This window comes from Fulmarus glacialis, unplaced genomic scaffold, assembly GCF_000690835.1.
Source record: "Fulmarus glacialis isolate BGI_N327 unplaced genomic scaffold, ASM69083v1 scaffold46436, whole genome shotgun sequence".
Classification (NCBI taxonomy): domain Eukaryota; kingdom Metazoa; phylum Chordata; class Aves; order Procellariiformes; family Procellariidae; genus Fulmarus; species Fulmarus glacialis.
In genome coordinates this window covers 20,160-38,748 of record NW_009220881.1, presented here as the reverse complement: position 1 = coordinate 38,748, position 18,589 = coordinate 20,160, and the positions used below count along the sequence as shown (strand labels likewise).

At 38.1% G+C, this 18,589-nt stretch overlaps 1 protein-coding gene across 1 annotated transcript in view; it reads right to left on the bottom strand.

Annotated features, from left to right (window-relative positions):
- Nucleotides 1-794: 794 nt before the first annotated feature.
- LOC104079028 (chromodomain-helicase-DNA-binding protein 7-like) overlaps nt 795-18,589 on the bottom strand; it is a gene marked incomplete at its 3' end in the record, with an annotated part of 36,191 nt that continues 18,396 nt past the window's right edge. Inside the window, exon 3 of the mRNA XM_009580897.1 lies at nt 795-1,216. Coding sequence (XP_009579192.1) covers nt 795-1,216 — 422 coding nt within the window. The remainder of the gene's footprint in view (nt 1,217-18,589) is intronic.

Sequence of the window (18,589 nt, the reverse complement as noted above, 5' to 3'; positions counted from 1 at the left end):
AGTTGAGGGGTAAGGAAAGAATCTGTGTTATTATCTATGACGTATTTACTCATGTGTAACGGCAGTTTGTTCTTTCTCATACTACTCTGTACCATTTTAAGCCTATCCTGATAAAGGGACACAATGCTGAGTGAAAACAGTTAAGAAACAGGGTTGAAGCATCTGGTCTACCCACAAAGATTTTCTGCTAGGAAAATTGTCTTTACATGAAACAGCAAAATGAATATAATCCCTACAGTGAGGATACATCAATATCCACATAAAAATGCCTTTTTAACAGCAGAGCTTATAGCCCATGGGTTGTGTTAGTATAAAATAGTGTCTGTAAGGGTTGTACAACTTGGAACAATGCTAAGTATCTAACTTACTTCTTTATTTAGAGAAAAACGTCATCCAACCTTTTTACTCTAAGCCTTCATCTCTGGATTTGGTCAAACCTACATTAATGTTGAAGCAATTTAATTTATTAATACACAAACCACACACGAGGACAGATGAGCATCAGAAGAGAAAGTTAGTTTTGAAATCTAACACATCCAGAAATTTTTATGCCTTGAAAAGAAAAATTAACCTTCTGCCTTTCCAGCTTCTTTAAAATAACTGTGAAGTCATAAACAGGAAAGCCAAACAAGAGAAATGTACCCAAGTTCCTCAAAAACATGATGTTGTAGATGGTAGAAGGCAAACAACAAAACAAGATTTCCTCTCCACCCACGCCATTTAGCACAGATGCTCTAGAAATCCCACAAACACACTGTTTTTCTCTGATCACATATAGAAGTTTCCTGACTTACCTAGCCTTTTTGCTGGTCTTGGGTTTTGGCGTGGTATTTTTTGCTTTCTTTTCCTTTGGCTCTTTAGGGGTCTTAGGGACTTTGGGGGTCTTGGGTTCCTTCTTTTCCTTGGGCTCTTTAGGATCCTTCGGTTCTTTTTTTGCCTTGGGCTTTTTCTTTTTCTTCTTCTCTTCTTGGGAGCAATCCACTGAGTTTCTGCTTAGATTCTGGCTGTCAAGTCCCCCAGGAAAGTCTTCCTTACCAAAACCTTTACTGGGACCTTCTGCAGCAATGTGATTGTTTTTCTTTTTCTTTTTCTTTTGCTGTGGCTGCGGCTCAATTGATGGCAGATAATCATCGCTTTTCACTAGCTGGGTATTCGGTCCACTAACCTGAGTCATATCCGGCACTGGTTTCTCTAAAAAGGGTTCCGACGGAGAATGCTGAGAGAGACAAATAGAAATAAAATTGTAGATTTGCATCTTTGATTTCTAAAATTTTGCTCTTTTGGAGAAAGAGGTTAGGGAGAAAGTACTAAGCAGAAGATTAACCTAGTAGCGTATCTGAAACATTGTACGTAAAACAGTAAAAACCAAAGTTTTCTGCAGTTAAAACAGTAGCAAAATAACCAGAAATTCTTGATATAGCAAGGGTAAGATTATTCTAAAGCTTGTGTATAAAGCGGAAGTATAGAAAATATTTACAGTCTTCAACATTTCAATGCAAAAGGAAAGCAACTGTTATTTCCGATGTTTCAAAATAGTTGTTACTAGAATGAATAACTTGTTACAAATTATTCAGTTGCTCCAGAATTTTGTCCTCCGGGAAAAAAATTGTTGAAGTTTGTTTCTAGACATGCAAAGGAAAATAAAGTATATTCACAGGCTGCATTTATAAAAAAATAATCAAGGCAATTTACGTTGGTTCAGCTGTGACAGGAGGTATTTTGATCAGCATGTGAAGGATTAAGCCACTTTAAAATGTAATATAAAATTACATTTTATGTCAAAGATCCACAGCTCCCTACTTGTAATTGAAACAGATTTGCTCCTGCTAAGATTGGGCAGAGAACCATGTTAAGTGTTTGTGAACCTGCAAAAACACTCTATTTCAAAGTCTGTATAGTGTATCAGGCTTACACCAGACTTATAAAGTACATGAAAACCTATGTATAATTACACAAATGTCAAGTGCTTGGACTAAACATATTGGATATATTTGCAACTCTTTTCCTCTTAATGGTTCTGTTCTGCACAAAGATCCATGAGTCTGCAATGAAAAAATGTCTAAGCTCTACCGTGACTTTACAGCATATCAAAGCTCCAACCTGCTTCTCCTCACTGCCTGCCCGTGGTTATAAATGCAGGACAACAGTGCTTTTCAAAAAGAAAAGTAATAGCATGACACCATACTGATGCTTTTCTTGCAACTGCATATATGGTCAGACCATTTTCCCACCCTCTTTCTCCCTCTGTTTCTCCTCCTTTTCTCTTCCCTAAAAATTAAGTTGGGATGATTCTAGGTGGAAGAGTTCCCTATTAGCTGTGGTCATGAAGTCTAGCCATTTGAGATGTCTGATCCATTCATCTGGGGAGAAGAAAGGATTACAGCAAATCAGAATTTTACTCCCAGGAATAGCAGTGCCTGTGTAATTGTCTGTAATGTTACTTGCTTTTCCTTTTCTCTGTTTTTTACTCAAACCACACTTACTTAGGAGTGGCAAGCATGCAAATGAATTACTACAAGCCCAGCCCCTGAGCATAAGGAAAACTGATGGGCATACACAGACAGGATGTCCACCTGCATCTAAAAAAACAATGCACTCTAAGATTTAGGAAAAAAAATTCTTAATATCATTACCTGAGAAAGTGAATGCATGTGTATCTTTCCAAATATATTAATATAATTTTCTGAACAAACAAACTGAAAACAAACTAAATCAGTGCAGTCCTAAGTATTTTCAGCATTTCTTTACAGTAGCAAAAAAACGCTGCGCCCTGAATACACTCACATACTCAGAAGCTACCCAACCAGCAGTAGCAGGGCTGTCAAGAAGCGAAGACGTTGCTGTTTGGGAGACGTTTGAACAGTACGAGCTAGACACTACAGTTCTTTATGGAAGAGACTCCAGGACAAGAGGGAAGGCCTGAGTGCCGGACTGAGGATCTGGGTCTACTTGGCTTAACCAAGAACTTCCAGGATGACTTCTGCATGTTTCTGTCCTCCACCTGTTTATTAAGATACTTTTTAGTGCAACAAGGTCTTAGTTGCAGTGGAAACTCAGCTCTAATGCAAACCTGATGCACCCATTGCATTAGCACCACATCAGTCAGCCCCACTTCAAGGCAATCTCATGTTAGACATCCTGAAGTATGAACCAACACCTCTTCTGGAAATCTGTAGTCACCATAACACTTACATATCTTCATGCTGGTAAGTTCACAAAGACTGGATGTCTGTATAGAAAAAGCTGATCCCAGGAAGTCAGTGGTGCCAATGAGTTCTACAGTCAAATTATACATTACATAAAATAGGGATGTTTTAAAATCTTCTAGCTTTGAATTTGGTTGACTGAATTGAATATCTCTTCAGATTTGTTCTGTGGCATAGAAAAAAATTGTCTTCTCTGTACCTCAGACCGTTGTGTACTTGTACTGTCTGACACTTATTTTTAGGTAGAAAAAGACACGAATATTACACAGATCACCTATAAGTACTTCTTATCCATAGGTTTTCAGAGCACTACTTTCAGCCGACATTCTCCCAAGATAGTCAATATATTTCTGTATTATCTGCCATTTCATATCTCATGCATCCTACGTTTTTCAGAGACCTCAAGTGCAAGTTTCATTGATGTCTTCACTGAGCTGTCCACTGCAATACTCGGTCCTCTTTTTATATACTGTTTATTTGCTGCATCTAACATACAAGAAATCAAGTTTTTCTTTCCATTACTGTAGAATTTGTACTGAGCAAGTACCTTGTGTTTGGCACTACAGTATTTGTTTGCGATATTAAGAGAAACTTTTACAACTATCTAAAAGCTTATGTATATGGCACAACTTTCTAGAACAAATCAGAATTGGTAGTTTAATTTATTTTTCTTCCTCTTAAGCATGTGAAACAGCCAAGCCAACAAATATTAAAAACCACAAGAAATCCAGTAATGCCACGTAAATTTAGTTCTACAAAATTTTCAAGGTTGCACCTGCATTAGTGATACGACCGTGTCAGTGAAATCAATATGAAGTTTTATACATGCTTGAGTATTCTCACTACCTTTTTATTCTAATTCAAAAAATTAATCCTTGCCTCCTGTCTGATTTGTGCGTTGTTTCTTTTATTTGTTTGCTTGTTTGTTTTAGAAGTCTGAACAACAACTTTCAGCACAATCATAAGCAAATCTGAACATAAGGCAGACATCTTTCCAGGTCTCCACAACAGCAATGTCAGCCCTTCATGATTTGACATTTGTAGTTTTAATGTAAGGTCTGGCCAGAAGGTAAAGCACTAAGAACGGCAGTGATTGTTTCCACACTGTAGTACTCAGTAACTCATTCTGGAAGATGGCATCCTATGAAAATTCAGATTCTTACTACCTTAAAAAGCTTATCCACAGAGTCATTCTCAGGCTCTAAAACAACTTAGACTATACATTAGACTTAAACCTTATGCGTGAAACAAATATTAAAAAAACCCCAACTTATTGCCTTTTATTTACAGTACCAAATTATGTGCATTACCAAGCACACAAATTAAAATATTATGGTTTTGTTTCATACCATTCACAATTCCCAAAACATTAAGCTACAAAAAGCCAACTCTGCCCTAATTGGGCTTTGGTTATATTTCCTATTACTTGAAAGTACATTACTTTTGCCACATGCCACTCCCTTTGCAGTTTGGCACGTTTTGTAATTCACTTATACATGATCTTTTAAATTGTAACACTCTTTGAAAGAAATTGGTGTGATTAACTTTATTTTTCTAGGAAGTCTGTGCTTACACTTTTGCAATACGCTAAAATGGTTTATCCCTAACTGACAACCCCACATTGCTCCCTAGTGTGAAGCTGTGTAGGAGCAGCACAAATCTAGTGAGAAGAGGAGATCGGAAGCAGCTTCAAAGATGCATTTTCTTATCCCAGACCAGTGGTCTGCTCTTTCTTAAGAAGGGAAAAAAGAAAGAACAGGCTTTCACTAGTAAATATTAGTTTAAGCCTACCACAGGGAATTATTTCAAATAGTTCTACTTCTTTAAATCTACAAAGGATTAACTCTAGTTACAGGGTCACAATTTCTAATTAAAGAACCCCATTTTCCATTTACAAAATTAAAAAATATGTATATTACAAGTTTTTACCAAAAGATTGAAAAATTTATCTGCATACTTCAGAGAAATCTCTTCTTCTGCTGCTTTTAGTAATAACAAAGCCACAATTTAGTATGTTGGTACAGAATTTAATCTTCCACAGGAAGGAAACCAGTGAAGATTAAAACACAAATAGGTATTAATCCTATTTGATATTGCAGCAGAATTATTTTTGGTATTATTTGAAATAAGGTGAAAAAGGTGCTCAAAAATATTGGTGTGTTTACTAGACCCACATCTCTTCAAATCTTTTAGAGAAAAGCTGTTTTTGTAAACATTTAACAAAGAACAGATGGCCTGTTTTAATCATGCGAAAAAACCTGGAGCTCACATTAATACTTCTACCACATCTACTGGGGCTAGTCACCTCCCTAACCAGCAGCATGGTACAGTCTTCAGTAATACCATTTAATTTTACAATGGACATTTTCTCATCAATTCCCACTGCTTGACAGTTAATCAATGCTATTAACATGCAATATCACAATGCAGGACACTCCTAAAGATCACGGCTTATTAGAGCAAAACAGAGATTCTTCAGGAACTCTGAGGAGTTAAAATAATTTGCAGCTCAACAGGTTACCCAGGACAGTAATATGCTTTTGCATTAATAGTAAAAGCCAACAATAATTGAGCAAATAATAAATGAAAACACTATTTGACAAATTGTTTCTGGAGTGCAAACATCTCACTTTTCTGGAATCCAAACTTACTTTTAAACTTCCAAACACGTATCACCAAGATTTGAAAAATTAAAAATGAAGCTGCCTGCATTTCACAGCTGCTTACATGTTTAGAGCTAAGCTCATTCTCCGCAGCCCAAAGCGCCGATAGATGTCTCAAACCAGGCCTGTTACGTAAAGTAGCAAGATGGACAGGATGTAGGATTAACCCAGTGAGGGTTAGTGGCAGGGAGGGAGGTTAAGGAGGAGGCTCTTTCTGTGGCTTGAACAAGGATTGAACCACAATCAACTGTACTTAAGTACTGAAAGCAGCTGAGTGTCAGTTCCCCAGCAGAGCAGCAACTTGAGCCAATATTAAGCTTTAAGTGTAAAGCAAGAGCAGCAAAGTATGCAACGTGACTCGGCTAACTTCGTGAAATTTAAACATCAGCACCAACCAAAAAAAAAAGCTCGTTTTTACTAGCACTACTTTCATTTCCCTCACGGGTATTTCCAGACTCCCTGGTCTTTTCCATATTTTGAAAAAGATCTACTGTAACCACATTTTATTTAAATTTTCTCAAACTTTGGTTTATTACCTAAGTTGTGTAACAGCAGAGCAAGTGCTCAGTCAGTTCCCAAAACACAAACCTCTCCAATATGATATCTATACAATGGTTAATTTCATTAGTTAGGTAAATCATTACTGAATGTTCTCATTTGCAGCAATTGCAGTCCTGTTAAATTATCACCTTCACTTTGGAAAAGTTAAAACAGCAACCTGCGACCAAAGAAAGCTCTTTTAAAATAGAAGACAGACTACAGCATAGATTCTGGAAGCAGCTCTACCTAGTGCCACAGAGATCACTCGTTTTGAATTTGTATCCTTCCTGATAGCACAGTCCCCAAGGTGTTAAAAGCCATCACCATGTAGAAATTGCTCCACAATTCCTCCTTTCAAAGGTTAATGAAAGGATTCATCATCCCTCTGGATTATTTAGAACATACTATTCATCTTGACTATCCTCCAAACAAATCATCTGGAAAGTTTCCGCGTCATGTCTCTATACATTGCTTTGTCCCTGCAATTCTCAACTTGTCAACACTTTCAGCATTAGGCCTGTCCTGGTGCTCCCTCAATCTGAGGCATGCTTCAACTTTTCTAGACCAACGTAAATACTTTTCAGACATTGTCCGTCTGCAAAGCTCACCTATCAGTAATAACTCCAGAGTAAACAGGAATCAATACCACCTCCAAAATCGCAACCCAATACCAGCACCTACATTCAACAATCGTACAGCTATACAGTTTTTCTCCTATAGTAGCTAAAGTCCAGAAACATCCTCAAGACTACGCTCACACCCATAGGTCTTTCCAAAATCTGTTTTACCAATCAGTTTCTCCTCCTTTATTGTGAATGATGATCCCTTCCGTTTTCTGTGAAACTGCCTTGAATTGAAGATGTATATGTCTTTTTTACTTTACTACATGAAAATACTTAGTATTACCTTAAAATATTTTGGGCAATATGATGGTGTTTAGAAACACTTGGTATCTCAGTACTTCAGAAACTCCTCTAAAAACTTCGTAGTTCTAAAGTGCCAACTTGCATTTATAAACCGGCAAGCATGGTCACTGATCTTTTCTGCAATAAAGGGAAAGGCATCACAACAGATGAGAGTGAAAGAAGACTATTTTGCAAAGACACTCCACAGGAATCTTGTAGTTCACTAAATCTCTTGCCATACTTCTACAAAACAGAGATGAAAATGTATAGAAAACAAAAGTTCTGTTAATACCTTCTCAGCAAGACATAACTTTACAATTAGAAATCACTTTGCATGAGGAAAGTTCATGTTTTAGTGAAGTGCTGCTGCAATACCATTTTATTTCTTAAGCAAGTCTTCCTGCTCTGTTACTACTAATAGAGACTATTTTTGAAAAACAGGTGCAACTACTAAAAAGTTAAAACTTGCTGATCCAAAGTTTTCAGAAAACCTCAGAATCAAAACAACTTATTTTGGTGCCAGCAGCATCCTAACAGTGGAGTGGAAGTGATGAAAACCAATCTTAATGCCCTCAGCCACCACTGCAAAAGTGCACTCATTGCTGATTTGGGGGAGCTGAAAACATCACCCAATTACTGTGTGTGGAAGAATAAAAACATGCTATACAAAATACAGAGTTCCTTAATTGAGTCTCAGCACAGCTACAGTATTAGAATTACTTATTTTCTGGTTACGTGCTCTTGTGGAGTAAAACAGATTACAAAAGATGAATTACACTAATGTGACCATCCAAAAAGCAAACATCCCATTATATTTTGTAGCAATCATATGTAGCAACACTGTTTTCATGCGCACATAAAGTGGGAGATATTACTAAATCTATGGAATATCAGCCAGTGCTATGAGCGCTGATGGTTTGTTCACAGCTCAAAACCAACTAACTTATCCCTTAAGAGAGCTCTTCTAGTTGCTGACCATCGATCAGAATCGACAGTGTTGATCAGACAATACCAGACAACTGCCATCCCTACGATAATGAAGCGTGTATGCTCCAGATTAGCTTTCCATGTAAGAAACTGCAATAGCTACCACACTGATTATATATAACTGCTAATGCAATGGTCTGCAAGACAAACATTTTATTAATACTTTTTTGCTACAGATTACTTTGTAATATATACTGGCTTAGACAGCAGTGTAAGATTGCTCCTTAAGCAAGCAGGGCAGGTCCTAAATATTACACACCAGTAGCTAGCACAAGCCTGACTCTCCGCTCTCCATCACCACCATGTAGACTGGTCAAAGACTCACGATTTTGGCAAGTTGTTACTAACTCTAGCTGTAGAGACACATAGAAAGGGTGGGACAATTAGGTACCAAATTCTACTGGCAAAAGCCGTATTGCTTGTGTTGACAGCTTGTGTTCTATCTACCTCAAGCCTGCCTTCCCTGCACAGCCACGATCGAAGCAAACCTCACTTCTGTGTACGCTCCATTATTAAGCAGTAGACATGCCAGAAACACGCCAACATGAGTTTTACCACAGAAGTTTTGCAGAGTTTGTGCTATGCAGTCTACACCACAGGTGGGAAAATGACAGGTAGACCAGCAAGAATCGTACCGTACCATAAGCATCTTTTTCTTAACACCTTACTTCTGCCAAGTAGGACCTGTATTTAAAAATGTGGATATTTTCTTTGTGAAGTTACATCTGTGAAGTTACGCCCAAGTACAGCTACCAAGATACCTAGCGCTTACTAGCGAATTCCTTGGTTTAGAGAATATCCAGGAGGAAACACCTCCACATATTCACCAAAACAGTAATATTGAAACTGCTATTACTAAATATGTAAGCCTTATAAAGAGTAACATAACATTTTAGCACATATACAGGCTGAGTTGTTGCTCTTGGGCTTACCTCCACGTTCCCCACAGCTCTTCAGCTCCACTGTGAAAGCGAAGCAGTTCCTCCAAAATAGTAAAATGCGAACATCCTCCCTCTCTCGGGGACGTTTCACAGCCACACTTTGAAATCCAAGACCCTGAGAGAAGAGGGGAAGCATAGTGCCCTGCACAAGCAACCTCCTCCCTCCGCCAGCAGAACTCCCTCCACTCAGTTACTGAACATCAAATACGTAGAGATCCATCCTCTCTGAAGGGTAACCCGTTCCTACATCACACTGTACTGCAATCACCACAGGTTATGACGCTCTGGTACCAACTATGATTTCCACTTAACACCCTGTCCCCTATCCAGAAAAAGAAAACCCAACAAAACGGTCCTGACTGACTTGGTGTATTAAGCGCTTACAGGCTCCCCACAGTAATTAAAGCGATAAACGTCCCCTAAAATTTTGTTTTTCTACAGAAGAATTAAAGTCACTCAGAGAACCATTTTAAGAGGAACCTTAATTAGCTCATATCTACTTCTATCAATACGTTTCTCTACCATTATCAAATCTAAATCACAGTAACAAAGAGCAAACAGCATCAGGTTTATGACTAAGGAGAAAATCAAAGACCAGCACTTGGTGCAAACGCTGCTTCTTCTGACCACAGACAACCAAAAAAGTTCTGCCTGTGCTTTCACTGCGGCAAGCAGTAGTAACAGCAAAAGCATTACACACCACAACAGCAAAAGCGTTTCTATTCTGGTACTTTTTTCCCCCACCCCTTCTAACCCCCAAAAGAGTTAACAGGAAAACTTATTTAACAGGCTATATTTGTAAATACGTAAGGTGTGAGGTAATGAGATATGTATGTATCTTATATGTTTACATAACAGATATATTTTTATGTTTTTTAGTAGTATGTAAGTTGTATATGTAAATTCAGAAGTGATACACCTCTTTTTTGATTTGCAAAATCTCTAATAAAGTATGCTTTATCTGAATTCAGATAAAGTACACTTTATCTTCTTATACTTTACATCAAATAAAGTGCACTTTAATCTAAGGAATGGAGAACAACAATAGAGAGAAAAGCAGCATTTTTTTTTTTCCTAGATGAGGCTGAAGACTAGCAGGCCAGGAAATTTTTTATTTCTTCTGCCTGCTCTGCAGCGCCTAAGGATCAAATAAATACAAGCTTCAGAAACACCACCTGTTTGATGTGAGCCCTAGTCCATTACTTGTAAGGACAGTACGAAATGCTTTACAACTTCAACAATGAATCAAAAGGACCAAACTGCAATAAGGACTGTAAGGAAGTACACTAGGAGCGGAGATGAGCAAGACGGGAGCAGTGTGGATACAAGCGTCTATTGCCCCAATCTATTTACCTGGCACCACTGCGTGCGTATGGTTTTTTTGTTTTGGTTTGTTTTTTTTACATCATGCCTGTGCCAGAAAGTCCTCCAACTCAGCTTTATATACTTCATGTCCATGACTATGTGCCACACTTGTATATATGCACCATCATGTCCTTTCTTCTGCACTTGGAAATCTTCCTCCACGCTTTGCTTTGCCACGCACACCTGTCCCAGGGCAGCCTCTCGCCCCTCTTCTAAGGGCACTCTAATGCAAGGGTCTGGAGCGGGTCTAGCCCGCCTCTCAGGAGGCAGGCTGGGGACCTCAGCTGCCCACCAAGCCCTCTCTTGTAGAAATGAACGAGGGCTTTACTTCATATATTCATAAAAATATAAAATTTAGCAACCACCAGCAAACTGGTTTCAAAGTATTTTTAGACAATTACAATTTGTTAGCATACAGTGTTTGTTCCAATACGTTAGTAAGACTTTAAGTAAGATACAGCTTCCCTATCACTTTCCTAACCCCTTCCTTACATACCTAGGAAAACAAAACCCCAGAATTTTTTTTTTAAAAGTTCTCCCCCATCAGATTCTAGACTTGCTAAACATGCATGTTTAAGAAGCCCGTACATATAAAAAAATGAATCAATCAACCGTTTAATGACAAACATGCATCAGATTACAAGGCTGATGAAAAGAGGATGCAATTCATAGAGAGCCCTTACCAAGAACTTTATCACTTCTCCTATCTGCAAGCCCTCATGAAAAAAGAGCAAGTTTTCCCTAAAGATACAAATATATATCACGTTCTAATAGCTCAAGAAAACGGCAATGGCCTTAAATGTTTAAGATTTCAACAGATGCGACAAAGGACTCGAACCCCTGAGTTTTTACTCCTGTACCTAGAAAGGAGGTCCCACTGAAGTCCCACGATACTTCCACAATACCATCCATAACTATTTTTATTAAATAATAAAACATTCACGGTTTGCAGCAAGATTTTTTTCAATTTCACCAGGATATCCTGCAGATAGAGTGTACCAGCATAAGAAAAATGAGCTTAAAGCATTAGAAGAAACACCACCAGCACAGATACTACACTTTAGTTTCAGTTTGGAGCCAACAAACTTTTAGTTCATCAGCATTTTATTTGGATGACTTGCAACAGACCCCACTAGACAAATAATACAATACTCTTTTTCTTACCTTGCCATCTCCCCCCTCTGCAAAGTGAAGTTGCACTGTATCCACAATCAAAAGATGAAATCTTTTCACAATCAAAAGATGAAATCTTTTTGAGTTGTTACTTGAGCTACTTGAGCTTTTTTTTAGCTACAACTTGTACTCACGACTTCTCTGCTACAAATTTTTTAAAACACACAGAATTCTCCAATCCCATGGACTTCTAGTACTGTAAAATACATAAGGCACCACCAAGGCAATGAAAGTTAAAACTCTAAAACAACTTTTAAAATTATTTTTAAGACTTTTAATCTTTAAGTTTACTGACTTACTCTGACGAAAAGGGTCTCATTTCAGAACTTCCCCAAAAAAGCCATATTTGGTACATGTTTTCTGATATAAGATGATATCCACAATAGCTCAATCATCCTGCCTCTATTGTTTATATCTACTCCAAATCTCAAAGTGTTTTCCTTGTTGCTGTTTCAATCTCACAGTCCAGGTGAGCATGCTTAGTACTAGGAGATTCACAATTTAAAATGATCTAAAAGTTAGTATTTTGTTTTGATGTTCTAAATGCCATCTCCTTAGTTACAAAGAAGTTCCACATCAGAAGAGAAAAAGAAACTCCAAAACCCCACTTACACTTTTATTTATATTAGCTGTCCCTAATAAGTTGGAGTGACTTTTCTAACCCATTTTTATCCAATGTTAAATTATTCTTGTCCAGCAGAAATTCAAAAGCTTTCTCCAGATACTGACCAAATGAGTCATCCTGCAAGTGAAATAGTAAACACATACTATTGTCTTGGGAAAAGAGTAAAGTTCACTGTAACCCTAAGAACAACTATTATAAGTTACAAACATATTTTTCTTTTTTAAATGGGAGCCTAAATTATTAAGTATTTCAAATACTTGAAAACAAAGAATAAATGTCATTACTGCCACTTATGAAACAAATTCCACTTCCTAGTACTTAACTCCTTACATTAATATCTCTAACATACAGGCTGACTACTCCCCAGTTACCTCCAGAATTGCTGCCTCATTCAGCATACAGGATGGATGAGACTCCTAGATTAAATGAGATCTGAATGACTAAGATATTATCCTGAAGAGAAGACTCATGTTACCTTGAAACCTTAAGTACAGAAAAGGGAAAAGACTGCAAGGAGATGGTCTGTGATGAAAGCAGTGAACGTCAAGCAAGATAATTTACTGTCCTATTTTCCACCAGCCTCAACTCACTGTGACACTTTTCTATTTTTTCCAGAAGAGGTTTTTGTTGTTTAGGGGTTTTTTTGTTTGTTTTGGGGGTTTTGTTTGTTTGTTTGTTTTTATTTTTGTTTTTAATTTAAATTTTTTTTTTCTTTTAAATTACATACGCATTTCTTTCTAACATGGATCTCCAGCAAAGGACTTGCCATGTACCCTCTTCTTGAGAAGCGCCCAGCCATGACTGCAAGAGAGTACCTACTTGGATAACTACTGGCTTCAGCATTAGGGCAATATAGCCCAGCATAACACACACTAAGAAGCCCTAAATCCCATGTCTATCACTCTGGCCTCAGCCAACTCCCTGTCCCTGCTGTCTTGGTTTCCTCATAAGTAAAATGGAGAATACACATTGCAGGAGAGTTTAGAAGATGAATGAATTAGTGGGTGTTGAGGTTTTTCTGTGTTATGATTAAAATTACCATTAAAAGAAGCTCATTTAGCTATTAATTCTTCACCAAGATATGAAGGCAGACAGCATTTGTAGGAAGAGTCAGTCTGTTTCATGAGATTCAGTGATATTCAAGATTGGGTTTACTGGATAATATACAGTAAATAAATTATTAAGCCATAAAAACAAACCTCAAATCATAAAAACAAACTAATTAAACAGCTACTTGTAACACAGAAGATCTTCTGCGGCTAGACGAAAGGGAACACAGAAAACATGGTTGCATACACAGATTACATTCTATTTCATAGGCACAAGTCACGTGTAGCGACAGTCCTACTTTGGATCTTTCTTAACTTCCAGCTTTGCAGCTTGCTATCATTCTGTAAACACAATCACTTAAAATATTTGTATTAAATTACATAGTTTAACATTTTGTGTAACTTACTTTGTTGTTTCTTGATACTTACCCTCAACAGACAAAGTATATACAAACATAACCAACTGTACATACAAACAAGGCAGACTCTGCAGATGGGAACGAACAATTATAGTTTTCTGGATGCCCTCATCACACCCCTCTTTCAGAGGCATTGATGCTTACAGCAATATAAATACTTAAAAGCTCTAAAGGTGTCACATATTAAATATGTGGGGAGACAACAAAAGAAGAGTTAAAAGCTACTTTTTTTTTCTTACATACATATATATTAACAAATACACTTAACTTCCACAGTGGTCTTTATATTTCCTCTACTGATACCTGACCTCCATTCCCAAACTACAACTGTTTCGATGTTCACCTTCCAATATATTAAATAAAACAAACAAACAAAAAAACCCACCCACACAAAACCCTGCAACAGAAAAAAACAATCAGCTAAATCATACAAGTTCTTCCCTGGTGACATACTCAAGAATTAACGTTTTCCATATTGTCACATAGAAGATACCCAGTTCTCAAGTTAAATAAGTTCTATGAAGATAAAACAAAACATGATGGAAAGGCAGGTTTTTCTTTTCCCTCTCCTGTCTCTAAATAGAAAAGGAAAATAACCTGAAAACATAACGACTTGTGAGAGGCTTTCTTACATTTTGTTTTAGATACACTCCTGAATAGTTAAGGAAAAACAGTAATTCTAGAAAAGTCTCTCTGATTAACCAGCCTTTAAACACCTATAGTTGATCAACTCATGGAAATCAGAGGCAACTACAATATATCTTCAGAGTGATGCATTTTACACCTATTTTATGAGAGAAAAACTACTAAAGATTTAATGGTACCAATTAAAGAAGCCAAGAGTTTGCATGGCTCAATGGCTGAGTCATAGACCTTTTGCCTGTAATAGGTTCCATTATAGCCCTGAGCTCAAGCTGTAGGAAGAAGATTGCAGATGAGTAAGAGGAATTAACGCTTTTAAATGTTATTGCAAAGGAAGGTGTCCTTTAAGTATTACGCAGCTGCGACTCTAGCAGCAGCAGAGCAGCTTGCGCTTACTCAGAATCCTAGTTTTAAACGAGATGCTTGGAAATTTGTGGACACCTCACAACTTCAAAACACTGTCAAAGAAATTAAGCCCATCAGTGTAAAGCCCTCACAAATTTAACTAGCATTTCATACGCATTTCCAAACTTGAAATTCTTCAGTACTTATAATTTTTGTGCTATGTTATTACCCCCGATTTTTGGATTTATTTATGTTTACATAAAATAAGGTAAGACTGTGTAGCTGAAGACTACAGTAGTTTGTACTTAAACATCGGATGTCTGTAAACAATGGGTGCGATGTACAATGAGGAAAAGAAAATTAAAATGTTAAAGTGCCTCTCAAGATGGCTCCCAGTAAACCCAGGGAAGTATTTGTGCCATAGTACAGTATCATACACAATTCTGATCGTCCACATCAACAACAATTAGACCTCAGACACAGGTATGGATTATCTTGAAGGAGAAGGCTAAAGGGAATTGAACTTACTTTAGACAGATTGCTATTTATGAAAACATTGGCAGATCCTAATACAGGAAATAAAAAGAATTAAGATGGATAAAATTGGCACAAGAGCAAATCGGGTACAAAACCAGTGACTAAAATTTAGGATAGAAAGTCAGATGCCTGTTCCAACATTTAGAGTAATCTGATTTGGGTCAGGATTTCAAAAAGGGAGTACTGGGAGCAAAAGCCAAGTGCTCTTTAAATTGAAGTTTGATAAGGTTATGAAAAGTAGTTCATAAGATGGTACATGAGACAGCTGGAGGCTCAGCTCAACGGCCCATGCCATCTTCACAAGTACTTTGCTCCTAATGACTGGTGACAGTAAAAATCAACAGCAAAATCTTGTTTAGATTAAAAAATAAATGCATTTTAACAAATGTAATTTGGAATATGACAAACACTGAAACATATTAGTTCAGGAACATTGTTAAATATACTTAGAACAACCATTTATGTTTAATTTTCTAGGGGAAGGAAATCTCTATTAAGCAGGCTGGTAAGACAAGCTTCTGCTCACAGAAGTTTTACCTTCAAACCTTAAAAAATGAGTTGGTTACCCAAAAGGCTTTTATAATTAGACTGGCCAATATAGTCAGGAAAAAAAACCTTAAGTATTACCTCTTTTATAAGCCTTACTTCGCTCACATCCTCCAATCATCACAGCTATCAACGTGACTACTCAGATACCCCAAGGCAAACCTCAAATGTTTGTATTTATAACATCCTTCTTTGACTAGAAATTGCCTTCGTTCATACCATGATTGTCATACAGAATGCAACAGTGCTGTTTAAAACAGAAAGGGTTACTTTTTAAATAAGGTGCAAAAGTCTCAGTGTCCTTTTGCAATAGCTTTTATATTCCCTAGTTTGGACAATTTTCCCAAAACAATGCAGAAGTAATTTTTATTTTTAGGTACTCTAGATGATAGAGATTTGAGAAAAGTAGAAGTAAGCAATTAATGAGATTACCGGTCATCAGTTGTTCATTTACACAGTTACATTATTTAAATATTAGTGCTATACTTGTAAGGAGTGGGTTAGTGCAGGAAATGCTGGTATCCAATTGCTGTGCATGTGTCTTAACTTGCAACAGGAATATTGCAACTAGAAAGGCTCGCGAGACAATTTAACTTCTTTCTAATGTTGTGTTGGAAAACTTGTTCTTCCTCAAGAGCTTCCTACACACAACATCCCTAACACAAGAGATCTGAATCCATGAGGATAAATGAAGGTAAAACAAATTCTTCCCTCAAAAAAAAAAGAATAGTTTTCCATAGAAATTACCCCAGAGCTCCCAAACCAGAAGTCCCCGACCTGCTTTGATGGCTCTCCAGACCAGTTAATTAACATTGTAAACCCCTTCTCCCATCCCCACCCATTGAGGCAATTAGGTGGCTTACAGGAGTACTTTGTTTTGGGGTAAGTTTGTACAAGTTGGTGTAGAGAAGAGAGGGAGAGAAGCAAGAGTTTTTAATCTTTTACACCTACTAGTAAGGGTATCAGACTTAAGCACTTAATCACTGAAAGAGCAAGACAACCTGCAGATCACACTTCAACTACTTGCAGCCCAGGTCGTCTTGTATAACATATATGTTCCCCCGCCCTCCATGTTTTCTTTGCTTAACTTATGAATACAAGCATCCACCTCTTCAGCATCTACAACTCACAGAATAAGTTCCCGAGTTGAAGGGAAAATATGCTGAACAAGATTACAGTAATTCTGTGTTTGTGACTTGCAAGAAATAAATTGGTGGTTTTCTGGGATTGAAGTAAGGTAGATATTTTCATGTGCACTGCTAATATTCCTTTTATGTATTAGTTCCCACAGTTCTTCATGAGAATTTTTGTTTATCCAATTAGACGTAGTTAGTAAATGCCCTTTAAATGCACAAATTTACTTTCTGAAGCTGCACTGGTTATATTTTGGATATACTAAAAGACAAAGCAGAACAAAAGACCTACACCCAAAGGCTTTTTGCCTTTCTGAGGACAGAAAAATGCACACAAATAGTCAACCTGGCATCTGAGAAAGCACGCAGGAGTTGAGGAACAAGTGGTGTTAACTTTTCTCAAGGGAGGGCTCCTGGCGCGGGCGCCCCTCAAAGCACCAGGCAGCTGAGCAGGAGCCTGCCTGGGGCTGAGCAGGAGCCTGCCCCGGGGCGGCGGGGGCGGAAGAGGGAGGAGGTTTGTGGCCACCGGCATAACCCCAGCTGTGTTACCCGGCTGCACGTTTCCACCCTGTGAAATGGAAACAGTGATCAGGGTTTGCCTGCCCTGCCAGTGTATTCCCACTGACTCAAATTACTCAAAGGTTCTCTGGTGGAAGAAGTTAACAGACATGGAGGGTACGTATCACAGGCTAGAGCCATCTTTTTCTAGCTGGCTTACTAATACTAACCTGTAAAACAACTCAGGTAACTGTGGTTTCATGCTGTCACTTTCCACTACAAGATTTGCAGCTCCACAGAAAGGCTCAGTTATGCCCAGTTCCCTTCAAATCCAAAGGCAAATATAACATCTTTAGTATACGTTCTCTTCAGTCTTTCCATGTCCTTTCCAAAAAAGGTGGCACTGTACAATCTATCACTTCCAGGTGAGGTGAGGGTACACCGTCTTGATCAGCCAACACAGAACTCACTGGTAGGATTCTCCCCTGAAGAGATCATAGAATCATAGAATGGCTTGGGTCAGAAGGGACCTTTAAAGGTCACCTAGTCCAATCCCCCTGCCATGAGCAGGGACATCTTCAACTAGATCAGGTTGCTCAGAGCCCCGTCCAACCTGACCTTGAATGTTCCCAGGGATGGGGTATCTACCACATCTCCAGGCAACCTGTTCCAGTGTTTTACCACCTTCACTGTAAAAAATTTCTTCCTTATATCTAGTCTGAATCTACCCTCTTTTAGTATAAAACCATTACCCCTCGTCCTATCACAACAGGCCCCATTAAAAAGTCTGTCCCCATCTTTCTTATAAGCCCCCTTTAAGTATTGAAAGGCCACAATAAGGTCTCCCCAGGCTGAACAACCCCAACTCTCTCAGCCTGTCCTCATAGGAGAGGCGTTCCATCCCCTCATCATTTTTGTGGCCCTCCTCTGGACCCACTCCAACAGGTCCATGTCTTTCTTGTGCTGAGGGCTCCAGAGCTGGATGCAGTACTCCAGGTGGGGTCTCACCAGAGCA